Below are 20,154 nucleotides of genomic sequence, written 5' to 3'. Positions count from 1 at the left end.
ATACTTGTTTCCAAACTCATCAAGTTGTACACATTAAATATGTGCAGCTTTTTTGTATGTCATTCATACTTCAAAGTGGTTTGTAAAAAGGGCAGATAGAGGCTGAGGGCTCGGAAGCAGAGTGTTCCTTGCTGTGGTCTCCAGGTGGCTAAGTCACTCAGTTCTCACCTGTAGAGATGTTTTGCTACTGCCACTGCTTCCCTAGTCTTTGACATGGCCGGTGTCCTAGTAGTTACAGCTAATGTGATGCTCTAGTCACTCTGGTCCCTAATGCTCTTTCTTCAGAAAAGACTTCGCAAGAGAAGGCACGAGGATTGTGCAGAAGGAGGAGTTGAACTGCAGTGCAGCTCCAACAAAGGCCTCAGCCAATCCCATAAGGATCTGGAAAAGCCCCTCAGAGTTGCCCTGCCTTGACCAGTCATTGGATGTGGGCTGTCCTTGGCCAAGGTGACTCTTTTAGGCTTAGGGCAATGCTTAAGGATGGAAAGGTGACTCCCTGGAAAGCCATCAGCCTCCAGCACTCCTATCAACTGGGAGAATGAGCTGAGTGCCTCAGGCCCGCAGCAGAGTTTTCTGGGTGGAACATCAGCATCTACTACAGTCCGTCCCTTGTGCTTCTCAGAGTCACTTGCTTCATAAAATACATGTTCGGAAAAGTTCCTCTGGGATTCTGGTTGGGCTGACTTCCTGGGGAAACATTTAAGAGGAAGGTTAGTGGGATACACTACAGCCCTGTCTCTGGCAGCTGGTCTTAAGTCTGCAACTGATGTTCATCATCTCCTTCGTCAACCACTCTTTCTGTAGTCACCTCACGCTCAGTTAACTCTTCTTGTCCAGGTGATCACCTGTTTGGGCTGTTGTAACAGAATACCCTCGATTGGGTAGCCTAAAAACAACAGAATCTTATTTCTCAGTCTGGAGGCTAGGAGTCCAAAGTTGAGATGCTGGCAGATTCGGTTTCTGGTGAGAGCTTACTTCTTTTTCATAGATGACCATCTTCTCTCTGAGTTCTCACATGGTAAAAGGGACAAGGGAGCTATAAAAGTCTATTTTATAAGGACACTAATACCATCATGAGGGCTCCACTCTCATGACCTAATCACCCTCTAAAGACCCCACCTCCACATACCAGCACGTTGGGGATTAGGTTTCAACCTACGAATTTTGAGGGGACACAAGCATTCAGTCTCTAGCAGTGACCTACTTGGTGGAGTGACCAAGACCCTTACCCTATGCAGTCTGATCCCCTGGTCTTGGCTGTTGCACTTGTCTATTGACCATCAAAAGTTTTCAAAGAATTAGAAAGGATGCCCCAGTGGATAATCTGGGTGCCAGATATTTTCTTACTGCCTCCATTGTCAAATAACTCTCCCCCACCTAATGATCAGGATCAAGATGGTGACGCCTTCCTGTGCCTGCTAGTCTCTTGACACAAAGATGCCAAAGTAACTTGGTGCAGTGGTAGTTTAAGGTTTAAGGTCCTCCTGTTATCCATGGTGGAGATATTCCCCATCTGGTATTCAGACTCTCAGAGCCCAAAGTTGTGGAGAAAGGAAGCACAAATTCCCCAAGTGGGCCACTGGGAGTGATAGTAGGCAGGGCTCCTCCTCCTCTCACTCCTTGGTCTCTGCACCCATGTATTTTACCATGGAAACACAGCCCCATTAAATGATCATGAGTTTGGTCAATATACTGAGACTAGAGGATGGTGCTCATAGGATACCATCTCAAAGCTGAAGCCCATGTCACATCTTCAAAAGACCTTTCCATCTCTCTGTCAGGCCTGTAGCTTCTTGGTGGTGTGGGATGTGGTAGGACTTATGTATCTCATGGCCATATGCCCACTCCTGAACCTCCATTTCAAGAATACAAAAATGTATTCTTTGGTCTGAAAGTGTTGTATAAGATCCTGTGTTGGTGCGTCAAACACCCTGTAAGCCCTTGCTTAGTAGCGCTGAAGGAGGCCCTGCAGAAGGAAAAGGTAAACCCATACCTACAATATGTGTTGATTCTGGTCAAGGTGACTTGCTCCCACTTCCAGAGTGGAAGGAGTTTAGTGTAGTCAATTTGCCACCAAGCATCTGGTGGTTCCCTTTCAGGGTTGGTGCCATATTAAGTGTTCAGCTTTGGTATCTTTGTCTGGCAGGCTAGACAGTCAGCAGTGATAGTAGCAGTGGTGGTAGTGGAAGCCCATACTGCTGGACCCAGCCGTAGCATTCATCACTGCCATCACGGCTACTCCACTTCTGAGCCCATAGTGCTATGGATAGCTCATGACAACATGTGGAGTCTGAGTTGTTATATCTAAGTTTTTAGTCCTTATACCGTGAATGCTTTCTGGTGGGCATTAATGTGCAGTACAGTGATCTTCACTTTATGTTCATCCATGTGCCTCTTCCCCTGATCTCCTCTTTCCTTCCAGGCCCCTGATCAACTAGCCAAGTCATTCAACACTATCTGTAAGTCATTATATATTCTTATATCAGGCTACTTATCTTTTCACAGAAAGTGGGAGACCAGCTGCTCTTCCTGAAGTTATGTCCCTTGGGAGGATTTCTTCTCACTTCTGTCCCTCAGGACAACTCCTGAGTAGGCTTTAGTGAAGTAGTAGTCTACTTTTGGCTTGGACTCATGTGCCAAGTTGACCCCTCCATGAACCTATCATAGCTTTTTCCTTCTCTTTCAGATGGTCATAAGGGATCCCCATATTTCCATAGGTGTGAGTTGAATGAGAGGCCTAGTATTATAACAGTGGATAATATGGGGAGTCTGAGCTACCTACTCATGTGTCTTACTTGTGTTCTTTGGTACTGCTGGTGCCAGATCCCGTATGTTCTCATTTAAATGTAACAGTGAATTGCACCTGGGCCCACACAACCTTATGACTTAAGGATCTGACAGAACCCATCTCATGACTACCTGGTGATTCAGGTATTCCTCCACCATAACATAATAACATACCAGGTGCTGTTTTTGAAAGATATACAAATCTCTCCTACAGATGGCACGACCTCATTTCAGAATCCTAGAGTCTATGTTGTAATTCTCCTATTGATGCTTGTCATTAACTCTATAGCGCCTCTTTTCTCCTACCCAGTGCCTCTAATAACATGGAGCCTGCTGCAAGTGACAGGGCCTACTTTCACTGAAGACTGGACCCACTGCAGAGTTGTTTCATGTTCTGTGCTCTACTCCAAGCTGGCAGCTTTTAATATCATCCAATAAACTGATTGAGGCAGTATTCCTAAGTGTGGAATATACTGCCTCAGAATTCAAAGAGACCTACAGAGTACCATGCTTCATTCTTAGTGGTTAAAATTGTGAAATGCAATAATTTGTCCTTTAGATTGAGCAGGATATTCTAGCATGCCCTGGCCCACTAAACCCTAGAAGCTTCATTGATGTGTGGGACCTCTGATTCTTCATAGGGCTTATCTCCCCACCTTCTGTCTCACCAAAACCTCCAATATACTTGCCACTTCTTGCTCATCCACCTTAATATGATACCTTTGATATGGTGGACCAAGTGGTATTCTTCAGAATGTTCATATGGTTCAGGTTACTTTGCACTATATTTGGATAAGATTCAGAAGAGTTAAAAGCCCTGGCACAAGGCTGTAAAAATACACTGTTAACCCTAACAAGTGAATGCACATGGTTTTTGATTCTCCTTTCAGTGAGGGAAGGAAAAGAATTCATTTGCTAAATCAACGACCATAGGTCATATACTCAAGGCCAAAAGATCCCAAATTTGACACAGTAGCTACAATTAGAGTATACTGGGTTGCATCTTGGTAGTCCAGCATTATTCTCCACTATAATATCTGGTTTTGTAGGAGCCCAGCTGGTGAATTAAATGGGGATATTTTGGGGAACACCACCGCTGCCTCCTTTAGTCTTTAAGGGTGGCACATAAAGAGATAATAATTTTTAAAAATAAACACAATAACATTATCATAACATACAAAATTAATCATTTAATACCTATTGCTTCTGAGAATGTGACATTGGTTTTGATTTAGATATGACTGGGAGGGTGGTTGAGTGTTTCACTTGGGCTTTCTTACTATGCCAGCACTTACGCAACAGGGCAAGAAACCCGTATTGGAGTTCTGCCAAACTCCCAGCATGTTCAGTTATAAAATTAGGGACCAGGGGAAATAACCCTGCTGGGTTTGTGGAGACAGTAGACTCTCTATAAACCATCCCTGATCCAGGACTCCTTTTTTTAAACTGGACCTCATACATCCCTACTCTAGTAGGGGACCATGATCCTGCTTCATACACCAGTGCTTGGGTATACATGTTGACCTGGACTCTTGCCCAACAGTCTTTAAAATATTTGGACATTTCTTTCTCCCCACTGTACAACTACGCAAGTAAATGGACCAAGTAGATCCTTTTAGATAGAATCTGGGGAAATGTTGCCATAGACTCTTGCTATGATGTTGCAGGATTCTCCTGGGAACTTGCCCTTTGGGTTCTATCTTTGAAAACTTCCTTTAGTCCAGAAATGGGGCAAAATATCATGACCCTTTATTGGAGCATTTGCCCTCATATTTCTTGATCCTCCATTCTTGATTTCTTTTTATTTTATCGATTAATACGTCTTTTATCTGATGGTCTATCTTGCCTCTGGAAGGTTGTGCTGTATTAACCATTTGGTCAAGCCCCCATGGCAGGAACTTCAGTCTTGCAGTAATTGCACCCACCTTGCTTTAATGGTTAAGTGCTGCCACATGTTCCTTATTATTTTGGAACTTTGTAATATTTATTGGTATCAAGAGTGCTCACTCTGTAGGATTTCCTACCATCAGGCCTAACCTACAGAGAGGAGAGCTTCTCAACGACAATGACACCCTTCTCACCAGCACATTTCTTATAGTTTTGGTAAGTGGAATATCCTTTAGGCCCTCTTGCAGGACAGAGTCAACTGATGGGTTTTCCAGCTGTCCCTGGCATGCCACGGCAACTCTAACTTGCCCATTTCTGTGAGATTTTGATTGTTTCTTCTTCTATCACAGCAATTCTGGCATTGCTACTTCACTTAACACGGTCTGTTTTTTTGTTCAAGTTTTCAAACGCCATTCTGGTATTAGTGTTTGTCGTAGTGTTAGCACCATCTTCTGGGGTTCCTGATAATGTGTTAAATTCTCTGTTGTAGATGAGTGCTCTGACATTGAGAAACCCTCTTTTATCCAGCTTTAAGCCCTGCCCCCTTTGTCCTGCACTCTCAGGACCCAGTCCCATACACACTTTCCCATTCCTGCTGGTACATATTGGTTAGGTCACACAGCTAGATCTTTTGAGATGCAGTCCTTTTTCTCTCTGAGCGGCCTCTGCACGTTTCTGGCTGCGTGCATTAGTGTGAAAAGATTATTAGGTCATCTGAGATACTACCAGGAAGAGTAGATCTAACACTAGGATGTCATTTGAAACTTGAAACAAACAAACAAAAAAACACCAAAAAAACAGTTCATGTTAAGTGGAGTAGGGATGCCAGAATTGCTGTGATAGAAGAAGCAGAAATTAAAATCTCACAGAAGTAGGCCTGCTAGAGTTGCTATATTAGGGACAGCTGGAAAACCCATCAGTTGACTATTAAAATCCCAAGTGAAGTCAAAACTGTTGCTAGGTAGCAGAATCTTTTCTTTCTCTAAGGCATGCATTATCTGGTGATATTCCTTTGACATAAATTCATGAAGCCAGGAGGGACACAATCAGAGTCATTTCGGCAAATTTTCTAAGTTTTTTTCTCAGTTGTCTGGGGGCTGTTATAGCAAAACAGTCTAAGTTTGAACAAAAAGAAAGTGTAATTAGTTTTACCAGTGAAAGCGCATTTTCCTCAGTTAAGAGTGGAGAGTACAGCCAGTCATTTCCTGGAATGTCATACTGTCAGCAAGATTATAGATTATATGGCTTCTCTGAATATCTGTAATGATTTGTAGCTGGTAACTGTGGTAACATCAACTTTAAAAAAATAGTTTTTTGTTAAAAACAAATTTTCCAAAAAACAACCTTCTTGGTGAATACTATCAGCGTTAAAATTATACTTTTTATTGGGAAGGTTTTCAATTATGGGGCAGTCAGGGATGGACATTAATTTTCATGGAAGACCATTATTATAATTGTAGCTGGTTATGTCATTAGGTAGATATTTTCATGTAAGGAACTTCCCTGGTATTCTAGGACAAAGATATAAACCCAACAGTTAAAGTTTTGTATGCACTTTTGGCCATATTGAATATAAGTATCTGAATACAGCATTTTTATCCTAGAATCAGAAGGGTGATAAAAATATGAAATATAAACATCACAGTTAAAATAGTTAACACTTAAATTGAAATGTAAACCAGTGGCTATTGTTATAGGCTTAATTTCAATTATACATTAATTGCAAGGTTAGGCCATTGACTTCCATGAAGTCATCTGCCTCTGATGACAGTGTTCTGGACATCACGTCTTAGGCTCTTCATACAGTCTGACAAGTCTGTGGTAACAGTGTTAACTTATGCTGAGAATCCTGTGCCCTGAATTTTGCTTTTCCCAGCACCGCTCTCCCCAGGAGACTCAATTTATGACCTATAGCTTGTATCAGGGACTGCCAGATAAATTAATGGAAAAAGCAGAAACTATCTGAGGATAATAAGACTGACTGGCTGGGGTTAATAAATCGTAATTACCAACATTAGAATGGAAGGACGCAGAGGCTCTACTGAGGACTAATAAAATGTCAATCTATGTGCCTGAGTCAGTGATCACCCTTGACAGAGGGCATATTATGGACAATAAAGGGCATCGATAAACTTTCAGAGCCCTTAATTAATGCCATAAAGCATATTATAGTTAAACTCAATGGACAAGAATTTAGATTTTTCAATGATAATTCTAATAATGTAACTGTACATTCACATAATTTGCAGCACTGTCAGAAGTTATAAAAAATTGGTCACCATAATTCAATTTATAAAGATGTTGTTTATTTTAATTCAATTTTAATTCAGTGTATGTTTACATTTTGAAAATCTTGAGTGTTTATAAAAATTTTAGCTTAAAACCAGTAAAATCAGTATAGGAAGTTTTAGGAAGTTCAGGTAAATTCGATTTTCTATGAGTAAATGAACCCTAATCTTGCATAAACTGCAGTATTAATGGTACAATTTTTACACTGTGATAAAGCCAAGGAAAAGGCATATTATAAAATTAGCCTAATATCCAGTGATTCACACTGCCAGGCAAGGGTACACCTATCTGTGGAAAACTGGGCTGAATAGTTTGTTGACGGGAAAAAGTCAACAATTAGCAGGTACAAGGAAAGAGATCGGTTCATGGTGACTTTGCTAATTAAAGATTGAAGTTTGAGCTCTGGATAGGACAGAATTAGTCCATAAGTCTGTAGATCATGGGTTAAAACAGGTGCCAATTTTTATTAGTCAGAAAAAAGTTTTCAATTAGGTCAATGTGAGTTTGCATGTGGGTCACTCAAAGGTCAAACAAATGTCGTTTTCTATTGGTTAGAAAAAAGTTTTCAATTAGGTTGATTGATGTGGCTCTGCACCTAGGTCACTCAAAGGTCTTAGCTACTCAGCAGCTTCAGCTGGTCAAACCGTGAAACGTCATCACTGGTTGTCAGCTTCCGCTGGTTAAAAGCAGTTGCATGGGAACGGCACAACCAGTTTGAGATGGCCTCCGATTGGAAGAATTTCCTTTTACATTGTGAGTATCAAATTGCTGTGGTATTTTTATCCCACTGGATAAGTTTACAAAAGTGCTATAATAGTTTTATTTTAAATTTTTCTAGAAATAATGAACTTTGCATCTAATTAAATGTGGGATGAACATTTTAGGTATTAAATATACAATGTGTAAAAGTATATACATTTTTCAAAAATGAAAGGGAGTATTTGAGCAAAAATGAAGTTCTCTGTGTTAAGATAGATATTAATTTAGTCTTATCATTCCCTTGGGTTTGCCTTTCATAATATTTTGTGAGCTTTGAATATGCAAGTGGATAGGGAGAGGTTTATTTTGTTGGTGATGGTTAAAGTTTTGGAGGCAAGAGCAGTATCAACTCTTGGATCAAATCGAACAGGGAGTCAGGCTACAGTCAGGAAATTCCCTCACCCAAACCTCAGTTAAATCCGTAAGCAATAAAAGAGTTTGTTTCAAGTAAAGCGCTTTTACCTGGTTTCGGCCAAGCCTGTAAAACTGAGTGCTACTTGGTATATGCCCTAGATTGCACAAGAGAAAGAGGCAACAGAGCCAGAACAGCCCTTAAAAGCCAGAGTCCGCTGAAATTCAGTTAGGGCATCTGTCAGTACCATAATATCAGACTTGGGCCAGAATTTAAAAGTGGGTAATTAGGAATCTGGCTCTTTTCGCTGTGCTGAGATCCCAGCCAAAACCTCCCCATTGCAGGTGGTCTGTAGGAACTCGGTGCCTGAAGGCTCCAGTGTGGATCTATTTATGTCTTTATGTTAGATAGTAATCGTGAAGCCATGGCCACTGTGACTGCCAGACTAGAGAATCCAAAACAAAGCATAGAGCTGGTTAGACCAGGCTCATTTCCAAGGGACCCATCACAGTTCTGCATAAGCACAGCGCCCAGTGCCCCAGTTGTGGCTGGCCTTGTTGTTTGTTTCTAGTTTCAGCCTGGCTGTCAGGGCTACGCTGAACTGTATCTGTTTCTCCTTGAAGTCAGAAGGCCGATAATCGATAGAGGGATGGGCTAATGCTCTCACTCTGTACCCCTGAATAGAGTATTGCTAACTAATCACACGTGGCACACTAGAGGACTTTGTCAGCAAGGGGTTGGAAGAGGTTCCAGCAATAAACGGACTCCTTCACTTACGTGTACTGTGTTATAAAGAACTTTTCAAATGCATTGCCTCATTTGATGCTTATAACTACTCAGAGGCGTTGGAGAGGTTTGTATTTTTATTACCATTCCCAGGTGAAGGGAGAAAGTGGAAAGGATTAAGTGGTTTGCCTAGCATGTTTGCTGTGTTTAGAGCGGTTGGACGAGAGCAGAGTGAGGGGGCGTATTTTCAGGTGGTTTGGGTTAGGTTTTTAAAGTCTGGATTAGCATGAAGTTTGTAGTTGGGTTACAGTGTGGTAGCACTGACGTTCTTGTTCAGTTAGAAAATATTCATGCCATGTCTGTGATGTTCAAAGAACTATGCTAAGCTGTAGAGATCTATTAAGAAATATTATAAGGACTTCTCACAAAGAGCTTGTAATTCCATTGGCGAGAGAACACATGTGCACGTAAAATAACCAGCAACTTAGAACAGCTGTTCATTGTTGCCAAGGGGAGATACAGGTGGTGAGGCCTGTAGGGTTAGGAGGAGAGGTTACAGTGAATTAAGGTGATCTTGGAACATTTTCTTTTTGGATTTTGTAGTGGAAGTAAAATTCAGATGCTGTATATGAAATAGTGGTAGGCACTCTAAATGGTGGGTTGGGAATTTAAAAAACAGCAAAAAATGGTAAAATGGGCAAAAAATGGAAACATAAAAGAATAAAGCATGTTGTAGAATATAATTAATCCCCTCTCACTATAGACAGGAATTTATAATGGCTGAGAGTGGGAGATTGATGTAGAAAAATTGGCTGAGAAGATTATGGACGGCGCTGAATGTCAGTATGAATAGTTTGTTCTGTAATCTCGGGGTAAGAAGTAGTCATTTGAGTATTTAAGATTGAGGCTGATACTAAAAACAACAACAACAGCAGCATTTTCCCTGGTGTCATGGCCCAGGATAGAATGAAGAACACAGGGGGAAACAGACTATCAGTGGAGAGACAAGTTAGCAGATGGAGCAGACATCCACGTGTGACGTGACCACTCAGTGGGGCTTGATGCCTGCTGGACGTGGGGTCCAGGGTGGGAGAATCCCACCACACAGCCAGGGTTGTCTGCAGGAGTCCCTGCTCAGGCCCTGCACCAGCTTCAGCATGCTTGCTCTTGCCTGCTGGCTGGCTTCTGTACACAGCGGAAAGAGCTCTATAGCTATAGCTCTGAAGAGAAGTTTTATTCATCTCTTTTTTTTTGCTCAGTCCATCAAGAGTGGCTTGAGCAAAGAGGAAGAACTTTTCAAGTGACTCTGATGTGAAATCATTCCTGCCTATTTAGTGCCGTTTCATTTCACATTGAATAGTTTGTGCCTCATCTTTGAAGGGACCTCTCTACCTAACCCTGTGGTCCACTGGACTCAGTGTCCTCCCTGGAAGCTATTTCTGTCAGGCAGTGATAACTGATGCCAGGGGCTGTGCAGGTGGTGGCTGGCTGCCACAGCAGTAAACCTGTGGACACCAACCTGTCCTAATAATTCAGTCCCTGTGTGTTTTACAGAAGTGCATCCTTTCCTGGGGGGATGGTATTCTCCTTGACAGAGGAGGTATAGCAAGACTCATTGTTTGTGGGGAGATGAGTATGTCTGGTGTCCTTAAGACCGCCCCAGTTTCAGTATTCACTAGGAGGACTCATGGGATGCTGTATATTACTCACAGCTGTGATTTATTATAACAAAAGGCTACGAAGCGCAGTCAACAAAGGAAAGGCCCGTGGGGTAGAGTCCGGGGGAAACCAAGTGGAAGCTCCAAAAGTCTTCTAACGGTTACAGAGGGTGTGCTTAGTTCTTCCAACATGAGCTGTGACAACACGTGTGAAATATTGTCTCCTAGTTTCATCAGAAGCTCGGTGAGTAGGTTTTATTGGGGGCAGGTGACATAAGTACGTAACCTGCTTAGCACATACCCAACCTCCAGACTCCCAGAAGGAAAGCAGGTGTTCAGCATACATCAGGCTCTTTGTACAAACAGTTCAGGCACAGTCAGTCACCCTTAACTGTTCTGGGAACCTTGGAACTCCTCCTGAAGCTCAAGTTCCCGAATGCCGGCCAAGGACCAACGTTCCAAGCAGGCCTTTGTAAGGAGAGCAGACTCATGCTTGTTCTGTGAACTCCTCTTCCCTGAGTGATTCTATTATTACTTAAGCTGTTGAGAAAGGGATATTGATGGAGAAACTTTTCAGAATCCAGGAGAGTCCGGTGTTAAGGAAGAGGTCCTGTTTCTAGAAGTGAGAGTTGAGGCTGGGGAGAAAAGAGAAGGATTCAAGGAGGAATTGCAGAGCACAGAGGATTGACACTGGTTCCAGTCTTATGTCCACATGCAGGAGATTGGAGAGGGACAAGGAGACCTGGAATGTGTTTTAGGAAACCCAAGAGAGGCGAGAGGACCCAAAAGGAGGAAATGCTCATTAGTAGATAAAATGCTGCAGATAGGTGGGAATTATGGGGACTGCAAAAATGCTGTTGGGACTTCTTTTAATAATGTGTAAATTGAGTTTTTGGGTTTTTTTAACTTAAAGTTATCTGTATACGTTAAGCAAGACTTAGTCAGCCAATGCCTTAAAAACTTTCCTGCCCGTCACATCTTTGTTTTCTTTGGATTACTTTACAGAAGCCTTGTTTTAGGATTTTTTTGTCATTGATCTGCATTATTTTGTTTGGCCTAGATTTCACAGGGAGATAGAAATGGATGAGCTTTGGGAAAGCTAAAAAAAATTCCTTGAGCGTTACTGCGTACTTCTCTCTGGCAGGGACAGAAGCAGCCAAAAAGCATCTCTTCCTTCCTGGATGGAAAAGTAATTCTGTTTGTTCATTAAGAGGATTGTGTTTGCTATTCCATTCATCTCATTGCTGCTTGCTGGCAAAAAATGGACATTGAAAGCTGCTTGTTTTGAGTCCAACATCCCCGGGGGATGATGAAAGAGTTTGCATTTCCTCCTCTACCCTGGGACATCTCCCAGACTCTCACTTCTAGGTCACCTGCCTCTCTCATGCTTCACTTCTCTTTGTGGGTTCTCCATGTTCAGGTTGTATAGAACCTCTGAGATGGATGACTGTTATAGAGTCATGTGAACCAAAAGCGGCTCTTTCTTTTACTTACTATAAAAATGTATCAGAACCTCATTTACTTGGGAGAAAAAGAACAACGTTTCTGTGTCTGACTTTGAGTAGTGTTAAGGAAATGCTGGTGCCTCCTCTGTCACACTCCAGAGGATTCTGGGATAGGAAGCTCTTGTGTGGTAGAAGTTGGAGATGCCGCAGTGCCGAGTGTGGCATTTGCCATCCCAGTTACCTTAAGCCTGGCCTTACTTCGTTGGACTTCAGGAGGGCGGATGCATACTGTGTTTGAAGTGGTTTTAATTCTCTGTTTCTTATTCTGACATCCCAGGGCTTCCAGCAAAAGTTCTCCTTCCACAGTAAAGAGATTGTGGCTATCAGCTGTTCCTGGTGCAAGCAGGCGGTAAGTTTGGGGATAAAATAAAGTGGGCTCGTGTTTTATCAAAATCGACTTATGTCATTGCTGGAGTTCCTGTCTGTAAGTGGAACGTTCTCCTAATTTATGTATTATTTCTCTCATAGGATCTGTGGAGGAAGAAAGACAGATCAAAACTATAGAACTATAGCATAAATGAGCTGGAAGAAACTATAAATTAACCCCTTTATACATTGAAGCCTGGGATCACAGATTGGAAAATCCTCTCCTGGTTCTATCCCTGGGTTTAGAATCGAGGGCTTTTCACTCTTACGCCACATTTTCCCCACTACCTTAGATTGTCAATGACTCCTATAGTGGGAGATTGCAACCTTAGATAATCCCTCTGACACAGAAATTCAGGCATCTTGGTTCTTCTGTTTCGGATGTGGGCAACTTTTTTTTTATAATGGGGCTATGTTAGGATAAGAGTGGTCTTGTATCCTTCTTTAGGTTTCGATGTTGTTATAGTTGGCTGTATGCTCATTGAAATGTAAGTCTTTCTTACATTGGAACATATATACTGATCAGGATCCAGTGGTAATTTCCCTATTTACTCTTCCTCTCTTATCTGTCTTTTGTTCATTTTTTAACAGCTCTGTCCCAGCTAGATGGTTCATTTTTTTGTTTGCCTATGGACCTGTTTTTTTCTTTAACTAGACAATGTATACTGTAACTCATAAGTTGGCAAACTATGGCCTGTAGACAAAATCTGACGGCTGCCTGTTTCTATAAATAAGGTTTCATTGGAACACAGCCATGCCCATCCTTTATGTATCATCTCTGGCTACTTTCATGCTACAGCAGCAGAGCTGAGTAGTTGGAGCAGAAACAGTATGACCCTGTAAGACTAAAATATTTACTATCCAGTCATTTTATAGAAAAAGTCTGGACCCCTGCTCTAATCTCTCAATTCACCTGTTTTTTGGGGTTTTTTTTTTTGTTTTTTTGAATGACTGTATAATTGCGATACATTGTCCCCTCACTGCACAGCCAACCTGAAAAGAAAGGGCTGTGCTGTTTTAGCGAGGGTAAGGGTTGGAAGGAAAACATCAGGACTCGACACACAACAGCTTTACCTGCCAAACAGAGCCATAGGGCAGGAGCAGAAGATGCATTTAGTTGAAACACATGAAACTGACATTTTTGTGGGTCAAAAACTTTTGAATTTTGGCAGTTCCATCAGGTTCAACCTAATAATCTCTCTGGCATAATTTCCCTAGGCCCGCACCTGTCAGGAGGATCTGCTGTCACTAGGTAGGGACGCCTTGGTCTGGAAAGCTCAGTGCTTTCTGTGTGTCACCCTCCTGGCACATTTTTTATTCTTGGCATTTCCATCTCCTTTCGGTTAATTGTTACACGAATAATCTTTGTGCTTCTGTTCAAGAACATGTTCACAAACGTAAGGCCATCCTAGTCCTTGAATGAGACTATGCCATCAAAGCAATGTCTCCACCTGGACAGGAAGAAGCAGATTTAGAGCCCAGGGGTCCCCAACTCTGTGCTGTTGGTTTCCCTGATCTGGTGAGACGTTACTTGCCAAATGGCATCAAGCTGGCCTCAGATAGGATGTGCCCGCTCGTGCCCCCGTAGCTGCCAGGTTGTGGTTAGGTGGTTGATCCAGGGTTATTTAATTTGGGAACTCAGTCCCACTTGACAGTGAACACATGTGCTCTCTTTTTATTAATCTGTAGTCCAGTTGAATCACTAAAAAACAACTTTCGCTTGACCCCTGTGGCAGAGTTTTGGTCAGTTCCAAGTCCTGATAGCTTTGAGTTTCCCAGGTTTACAACGTGATTTTTCAAGGACTGAAAACACAGAACATTTTAAGACAGATTACAGTGGTGGTGTATTTTAACACTACAGATAATTCCTTCTAGGATATCTGATGTCAAACAATTAAGTGCCTTCTATGGGCGCTTCCTGCAGCAGAAAATAAAACTGGGTTTGGGAGCTGGGTTTCATGGATTCAGGTCCTGACTCTACCACTTAGAAGTCCTGCAGTTTTGGACATACCTCTTAGTCTCTCTAGATTAGAGATTACTCGGGTATAAATTGAGAGAATTGGAGTAGGCAGTCTCTGAGATCCCTACCATTTTAGAAATGCAATGGCCATTCATTTGGGGGTTTATTTGAATTGCTAAAAGAAAATCACTTTCTAAAGAAGGAATTCAAATGACATTTCTCTGGTATAGCAAATTGTTTGCAGATCACAAGTAACTGGTGGTAGGGGGAATTATTTATTATCTTATTAATTAGTATTTCACGCTTAATTAATTTAGTAATTTGCCATGGATAATGTCAGATCTTGAAGATATTCAGCGATAAAGACAATTTCCTTGATGTGACATAATTGGGGTGGCTATATTTGCCAGTTTTCCTGTAACAGCCCTAATTTATGTCTGCTGTTCCAGCATAATTATTACCAGCGCTCCCTTTCATTCTTAAAATTGTTTCAGTTAAGATGACAAATTATGTGGTCATAGTTAAGTATAATCCAAGTAGAAGCTAATGTTAATTTAATGGGGATTTTATGTTCATTAGAAAACAAATGTTACCACTCATTGTCACTTCACAGTCACCAAAAAAGATGATTGAAAATGTGATTGGCCTGGGCTTCCCTGGTGGCGCAGTGGTTGAGAATCTGCCTGCTAATGCAGGGAACACGGGTTCGAGCCCTGGTCTGGGAAGATCCCACATGCCGCGGAGCGACTGGGCCCGTGAGCCACAACTACTGAGCCTGCGCGTCTGGAGCCTGTGCTCCGCAACAAGAGAGGCCACGATAGTGAGAGGCCCGCGCACCGCGATGAAGAGTGGCCCCCGCTTGCCACAAATAGAGAAAGCCCTCGCACAGAAACGAAGACGCAACGCAGCGAAAATAAATAAATTAATAAAGATAAACTCCTACCCTCAACATCTAAAAAAAAAAAAACGTGATTGGCCTAAGGTTACTCAGTCCATTGGGGTATAAACTTAAGCCCCTAGAACTGCGGTATCATTATGATCATTAGTCTACTTTTACTTCCTTTCAAAAACCAAAAGCACTTTAGACTTGCCAAGTATGACAGGACCATTATTTTTTCAGTGGTCCTAGACAAACCTAGCAGAAGCAGTCTTTTTGTTCCCTCTCGGATTAACAGCTCTCTAGAAGAGACATCTTCTTTCCTGGGTCCCCTACACTGGAAGGACGACCTGGGAAGGATTTACATCTATGGATAGAAAAAGGAGAGGCAGATGGTCGGCATTGCCTTTCTGCTTGCCTTCGTTTCCTTCTGGACATCGTCCCAGATCAACCAAGTCTGTCACCAGCGCCAGCCAAGTGAAACAAAATTATGTGCAAAGTTAGCCTTCGTAGACCCCTCCAAGTCTCTAACATCTTTATGTAAATATCCTATTAAAAGCTTATCAAATTTTAGCCGGCTTGTCCTGTAAGATGGATTTCTTGTTATCAATCGTTATCAGTTTGTAAAGTGGAATGAATTTGAAATCTGGTCTCTAAGTTCTTGGGGTGGTTGGGCAGTGACGAGAGCGTGTGACCTCAGAGAGAGAGAGAGAGAGAGAGAGAGAGAGAGAGAGAGAGAGAGTGTGTGTGTGTGTGTGTGTGTGTGTGTGTGTATGTATACATGCACTTATTCCTTCTTGTGGCAGCATCGTCCTTTGCACAGAATTGTTTACTGGCCTGTTTTTCCCTTTAGTTTCACAATAAGGTGACCTGCTTCATGCTGCACCAGATTGAGGAACCCTGCTCCCTGGGGGCTCACGCTGCTGTTATTGTCCCGCCCACCTGGATCATTAAGGTGAAGAAACCTCAGGTAACTGCCGGAACCCTGGTGCTGCTGGGCCAGCACAGAGAAAAAGTAACTGCTGCTTCCTGCTTTTCTCCCCCTGACGAATCTCTGGGTTCTTACAATCTCTGCTCACTCATCCCCAAGGTCCTCTGCTTCCCAGCTCATCCCATTAGCCCATCACGGTTCTGCGTTGGGCTCTCTCATGGAACCAGCCTCCACCTCCTAAAGAAATCAAAGTTCCACAGCAGGAGTGTTTCCTCCCCACTCAGGTGCTAATGTTCTCTTTGATGGGTGCTCTCCTGAGTTCATTAAGGACCCGTAGTGGGTACAGCTGATTCTCACACAACTCTCTTCTCTTCCAGCCTGGGCAACCCCAGGGAGTGGCTGTGAGGGCGCTCTGTGCCATTGTTTGGTTGCTATTACCACCACTTCCAACCCGAATGCAGACTGTGGGTCATGACCTTCCCCAGTACACAAGGCCTGCTTAGAGAGCAACACTCTTTTCTTAAGGCAAAGTAGAATTTATCCTCTTAACATCTAATCTCATTCTGTATTCCATCCTCATTGTACTTTCTGTCCTGGAGAGTCTCTGCTGCTATATTCTGGGAGACCTTGGTAGTTTTTCAACAAGGTCCTAATCTGTGATAGAAACGTTTCTACCTTTGTACTGTACATCTTAGATAGTCATCTCCAAGTTATGGGATGGCAGACTTTTAATGTTACAGGGAGAAGATTATACCTCCCCCGGGGTGCGGGTACCTTAGGGAGTCTTCTTGAATGTAGTATCTTTAAAAGATATGGCAGTCCTACTTCAGATGGTCTCCAAAATTATCATGTAGTGTATTCTCATTGACTCAGTTTTATTTAAAAACTGGTAGATCAGGGACACTGTTTTGCTTCATGTGTTTTATATAAAAGTTTTGCCTCTGATGAGTAACATGTAGGAATCATCTTTTCAAGTTACAATCCATGGAAGCCCTTGGGAACTGTTTTCCAGAGGCGAGTACAGTATCTACACATTAAAAAATGAAACATCTAGTTATTTTTACATTTTAGAGCTGAATGTCACAAGATGCTAAGTAAGTTGTCCAAGGTGACATAGCAAGTCAATTACAGTACTATGTCTGAGATTCAGGTGTACTGATTTCCAATTTGGTGTTATTTTAAAACCTCTTTAACATTTTTACTTCTTTGTGTGTGTTTTTCCCCTAAAATTCAGTAATCTCTCCATGTGCTGTATAGTAAATATTCAGTTAAATCAACACGTTTTTCATCAAAAACCTTGATGGTATCAAGAAGGCTACTAGGCATTGTGATATAATAGACAATTCTTGCTCTGAAGAACCATATAGTTATTTTAAGGAAAGATCAGGGAGAGCTTCATGAAGCAGGTGGATTTCATTCTGCCTCCTTACAGATGGGTGGGATTGAGGTCAGTGGAGAAGGAAATGACCAACAGGAGAATGGCACAAGCAAGGATACTTTGTCCAAAATTATCTTCATGGGACCGTGAGACTAGGTTGAGTGCTGTGGAAGGTTTGTGTAGGAGGTGTGTAGGGCATGAGCATAAGGTTGCTCAGGCCTGGCTGGGGGAGATTTTTGATTCATGTAAACTTTATCCTTTTAAGCAAAGGAGTGGTAGAGGAAAACTGTATTTTAGAAGGAAACAACTAGCATGAGTGTGTAGGATGACCTAGTGGTATGGGATTTTGGGCCCCTGAAGATAGAACAGAAAAATCAGAAGACTACCACTCTGCAGAGAAATTCTAAGTTTACTTTCCTAAACTTTAAAAATTCTTTTGGTTGTGGAAATTTTCAAGCAAGTGAAGAGAAAGAGAAGGTCATAATGAATTCCATAACCATGAACTTTGTTTTTTGGTGTCACAGATATTTTTAATGTTCATAAAGACATAAAACAGATTCTATACCTGAAGCACCACAGATAATACAGAAATTTGACTTGAAACACAAACTCTGCAATTATCATTTCACATCCTGAATTGTTGTTGCAATATTCAGTAACACATTAGTCGTCACTTCTTTCTAACTAGTCACTTATTTCTTTCCTATAAGGAATACTACTGACAAAACATCATACTCATTCATCTCTTCCTATAAAAGCACTTCTTTACTATGTGTCTTGTTCAACATTACATTTAAATATACAGATTTTAACTCACTGTCAGAATTCTGGAACCAAGACCTCATATACCTGATATATTCCTGTCTGAGGTCAGGTCCTTCTTGGTCTTCATTTCAATCAATGCTTTTCTCATCCTATGTCTAAATAATAACCCTTAGTTATTGGTATGTTATATCATTAAACATCTTTTTCTATATTCATCTTTTCTGAAAAGGAACTGATCTGCAATGCCAATACTAGTAAACATTAAAATAACTAAATAAGACACTTGAGCATAAAAGTGTATAACCCTGAACTTTTCTGCTATTATTGTTTCACCTAACCCCTGCCATACCATATTTTCTTTTTTGTAGTTAAATTTGTTTTGAAATTCACATGCAGTTGTAAGAAATAACACTGAAGGATCCCATGTACCCCTTACAAACTTTCCCCTCATGGTAACATCTTGCAGGATCATAGTATAACATCACAGCAAGGATCTTGACATTGATTAGTCAAGACACAGACCAATTCCATCCATTCCATCAGGTATCCCTATGTTACCTTTTCAGAGCCACATCCATTTTTCTCCTGGTCCCACCTCATTTACTCTGTCTTCCCCAGAGTGGAAGTCTTCCTTTTTTTCTTTTGCTAGAGTATTTTAAAGCAGATTTTAGCATACCACTTAATCTGTAAATGCTTCATTTTGTTTCCTGAAAAGATAACACTTTAGAAAGACAACTACATACAATTATCTCACCCATCAAAATTAAATAATTTGAGGTGGCATCCTTAAAATATTTTCTGGTTGTTTCAAATATATCTTTTTTTACAGTTATTTTTTTCAAATTAGGATCCAGAGTCTACAACTGCCTTTTTGTTGACTGATCTCTTAAATCTCTTTTAATCTATAGCAATCTCCTCTCTTATTTTTCCTGCCATTTATTTATTGAATAAATTGGGTCACTTAACCTGTAGAATATCTCATATTTTAATTTTGGCTGATTATTATTGTGTTATTAAATGATTTTATTATTGTGTTTTAAAATGATTTTCCGTATGGCCCATATTTCTTGTAGAAATATTTAGATATAAAGACATTAGATTCAGGTTTAACTTCTTGGCAAAAGGACAATATGGGTAATGGTATCTTTTTCTATAGTGTAGCTTTTAAAGGAACATGATATCAGGTTGTTCACTCTTAGTGACGTTAAGATTGATCTGTGAATTCAGGAGGTGTCATCCTAATCCATCTGTTATAAAGTTGTCCATCAGTCTTTCATCTATAATTTTATCCATTAAGGATTGTTACCTAAATCTGTTTTCATTAGGGGTTGCTAAAGGGTGATTTTTCCAGTTTTTATTCTTCATTTTTTAGCTACAATTTTTCTATAAAGAGACCTTTCCCTTATGACCAGCAAATACATAAAAAATGCTTACTTGTTTGCCCTTAAATTTTCAGAATAATAAGTTGGTATCTTAGCAACTTTTATTAAGTGGCTGGTTGGTGGGGGTGTTTTTTGGAGAGTAGTTCACAGTCTGGATGCGAAAGTCCAAAATTTTTTTCATCACGCACCTTTTTATTACGTTCTATGATTCAGGACATCGTAATAATAAGAATGAAAGCTAACATTTATTGAACGCTTTACATGTGTTAGGAAATATTTTAAGTACTTTACCTTCAGTATCTCATCATCACAGTGCTCTATGGGGCAGGTATCCTATTAGTCCCATTTTGTAGCTAAGGAAAGTAAGGAATAGAAAAGTCAAATAAATTAGCTGGGACTATATAATTATTGAATAGTTTGAGATGGCATTTGAACCCAAGAACTGTGATTCTGGAAACCAAGCTTTTAATGATATGCCATGCTGCCTTACCGTGTTACTGTAGCCAGCCTTGCTGAATCAGTTTTAAAATTT

At 41.1% G+C, this 20,154-nt stretch overlaps 1 protein-coding gene across 5 annotated transcripts in view; it reads left to right on the top strand.

The window, feature by feature from the left end:
• The window catches only part of DGKI (diacylglycerol kinase iota), a gene marked incomplete at its 5' end in the record, with an annotated part of 450,496 nt that overhangs the window by 208,429 nt on the left and 221,913 nt on the right, over positions 1-20,154 (top strand). For all 5 annotated transcript variants that reach the window (XM_079930955.1, XM_079930954.1, XM_079930953.1 and 2 more), the window contains 2 exons: positions 12,241-12,312; positions 16,020-16,136. In XM_079930955.1, coding sequence (XP_079787081.1) covers positions 12,241-12,312; positions 16,020-16,136 — 189 coding nt within the window. The remainder of the gene's footprint in view (positions 1-12,240; positions 12,313-16,019; positions 16,137-20,154) is intronic.

This window comes from Stenella coeruleoalba, assembly GCF_951394435.1.
Source record: "Stenella coeruleoalba genome assembly, chromosome: 9".
NCBI classification, from domain to species: Eukaryota; Metazoa; Chordata; class Mammalia; order Artiodactyla; family Delphinidae; genus Stenella; species Stenella coeruleoalba.
The sequence above is the reverse complement of the archived record's forward strand: the minus strand, read 5'-3'. Positions and strand labels throughout refer to the sequence as shown.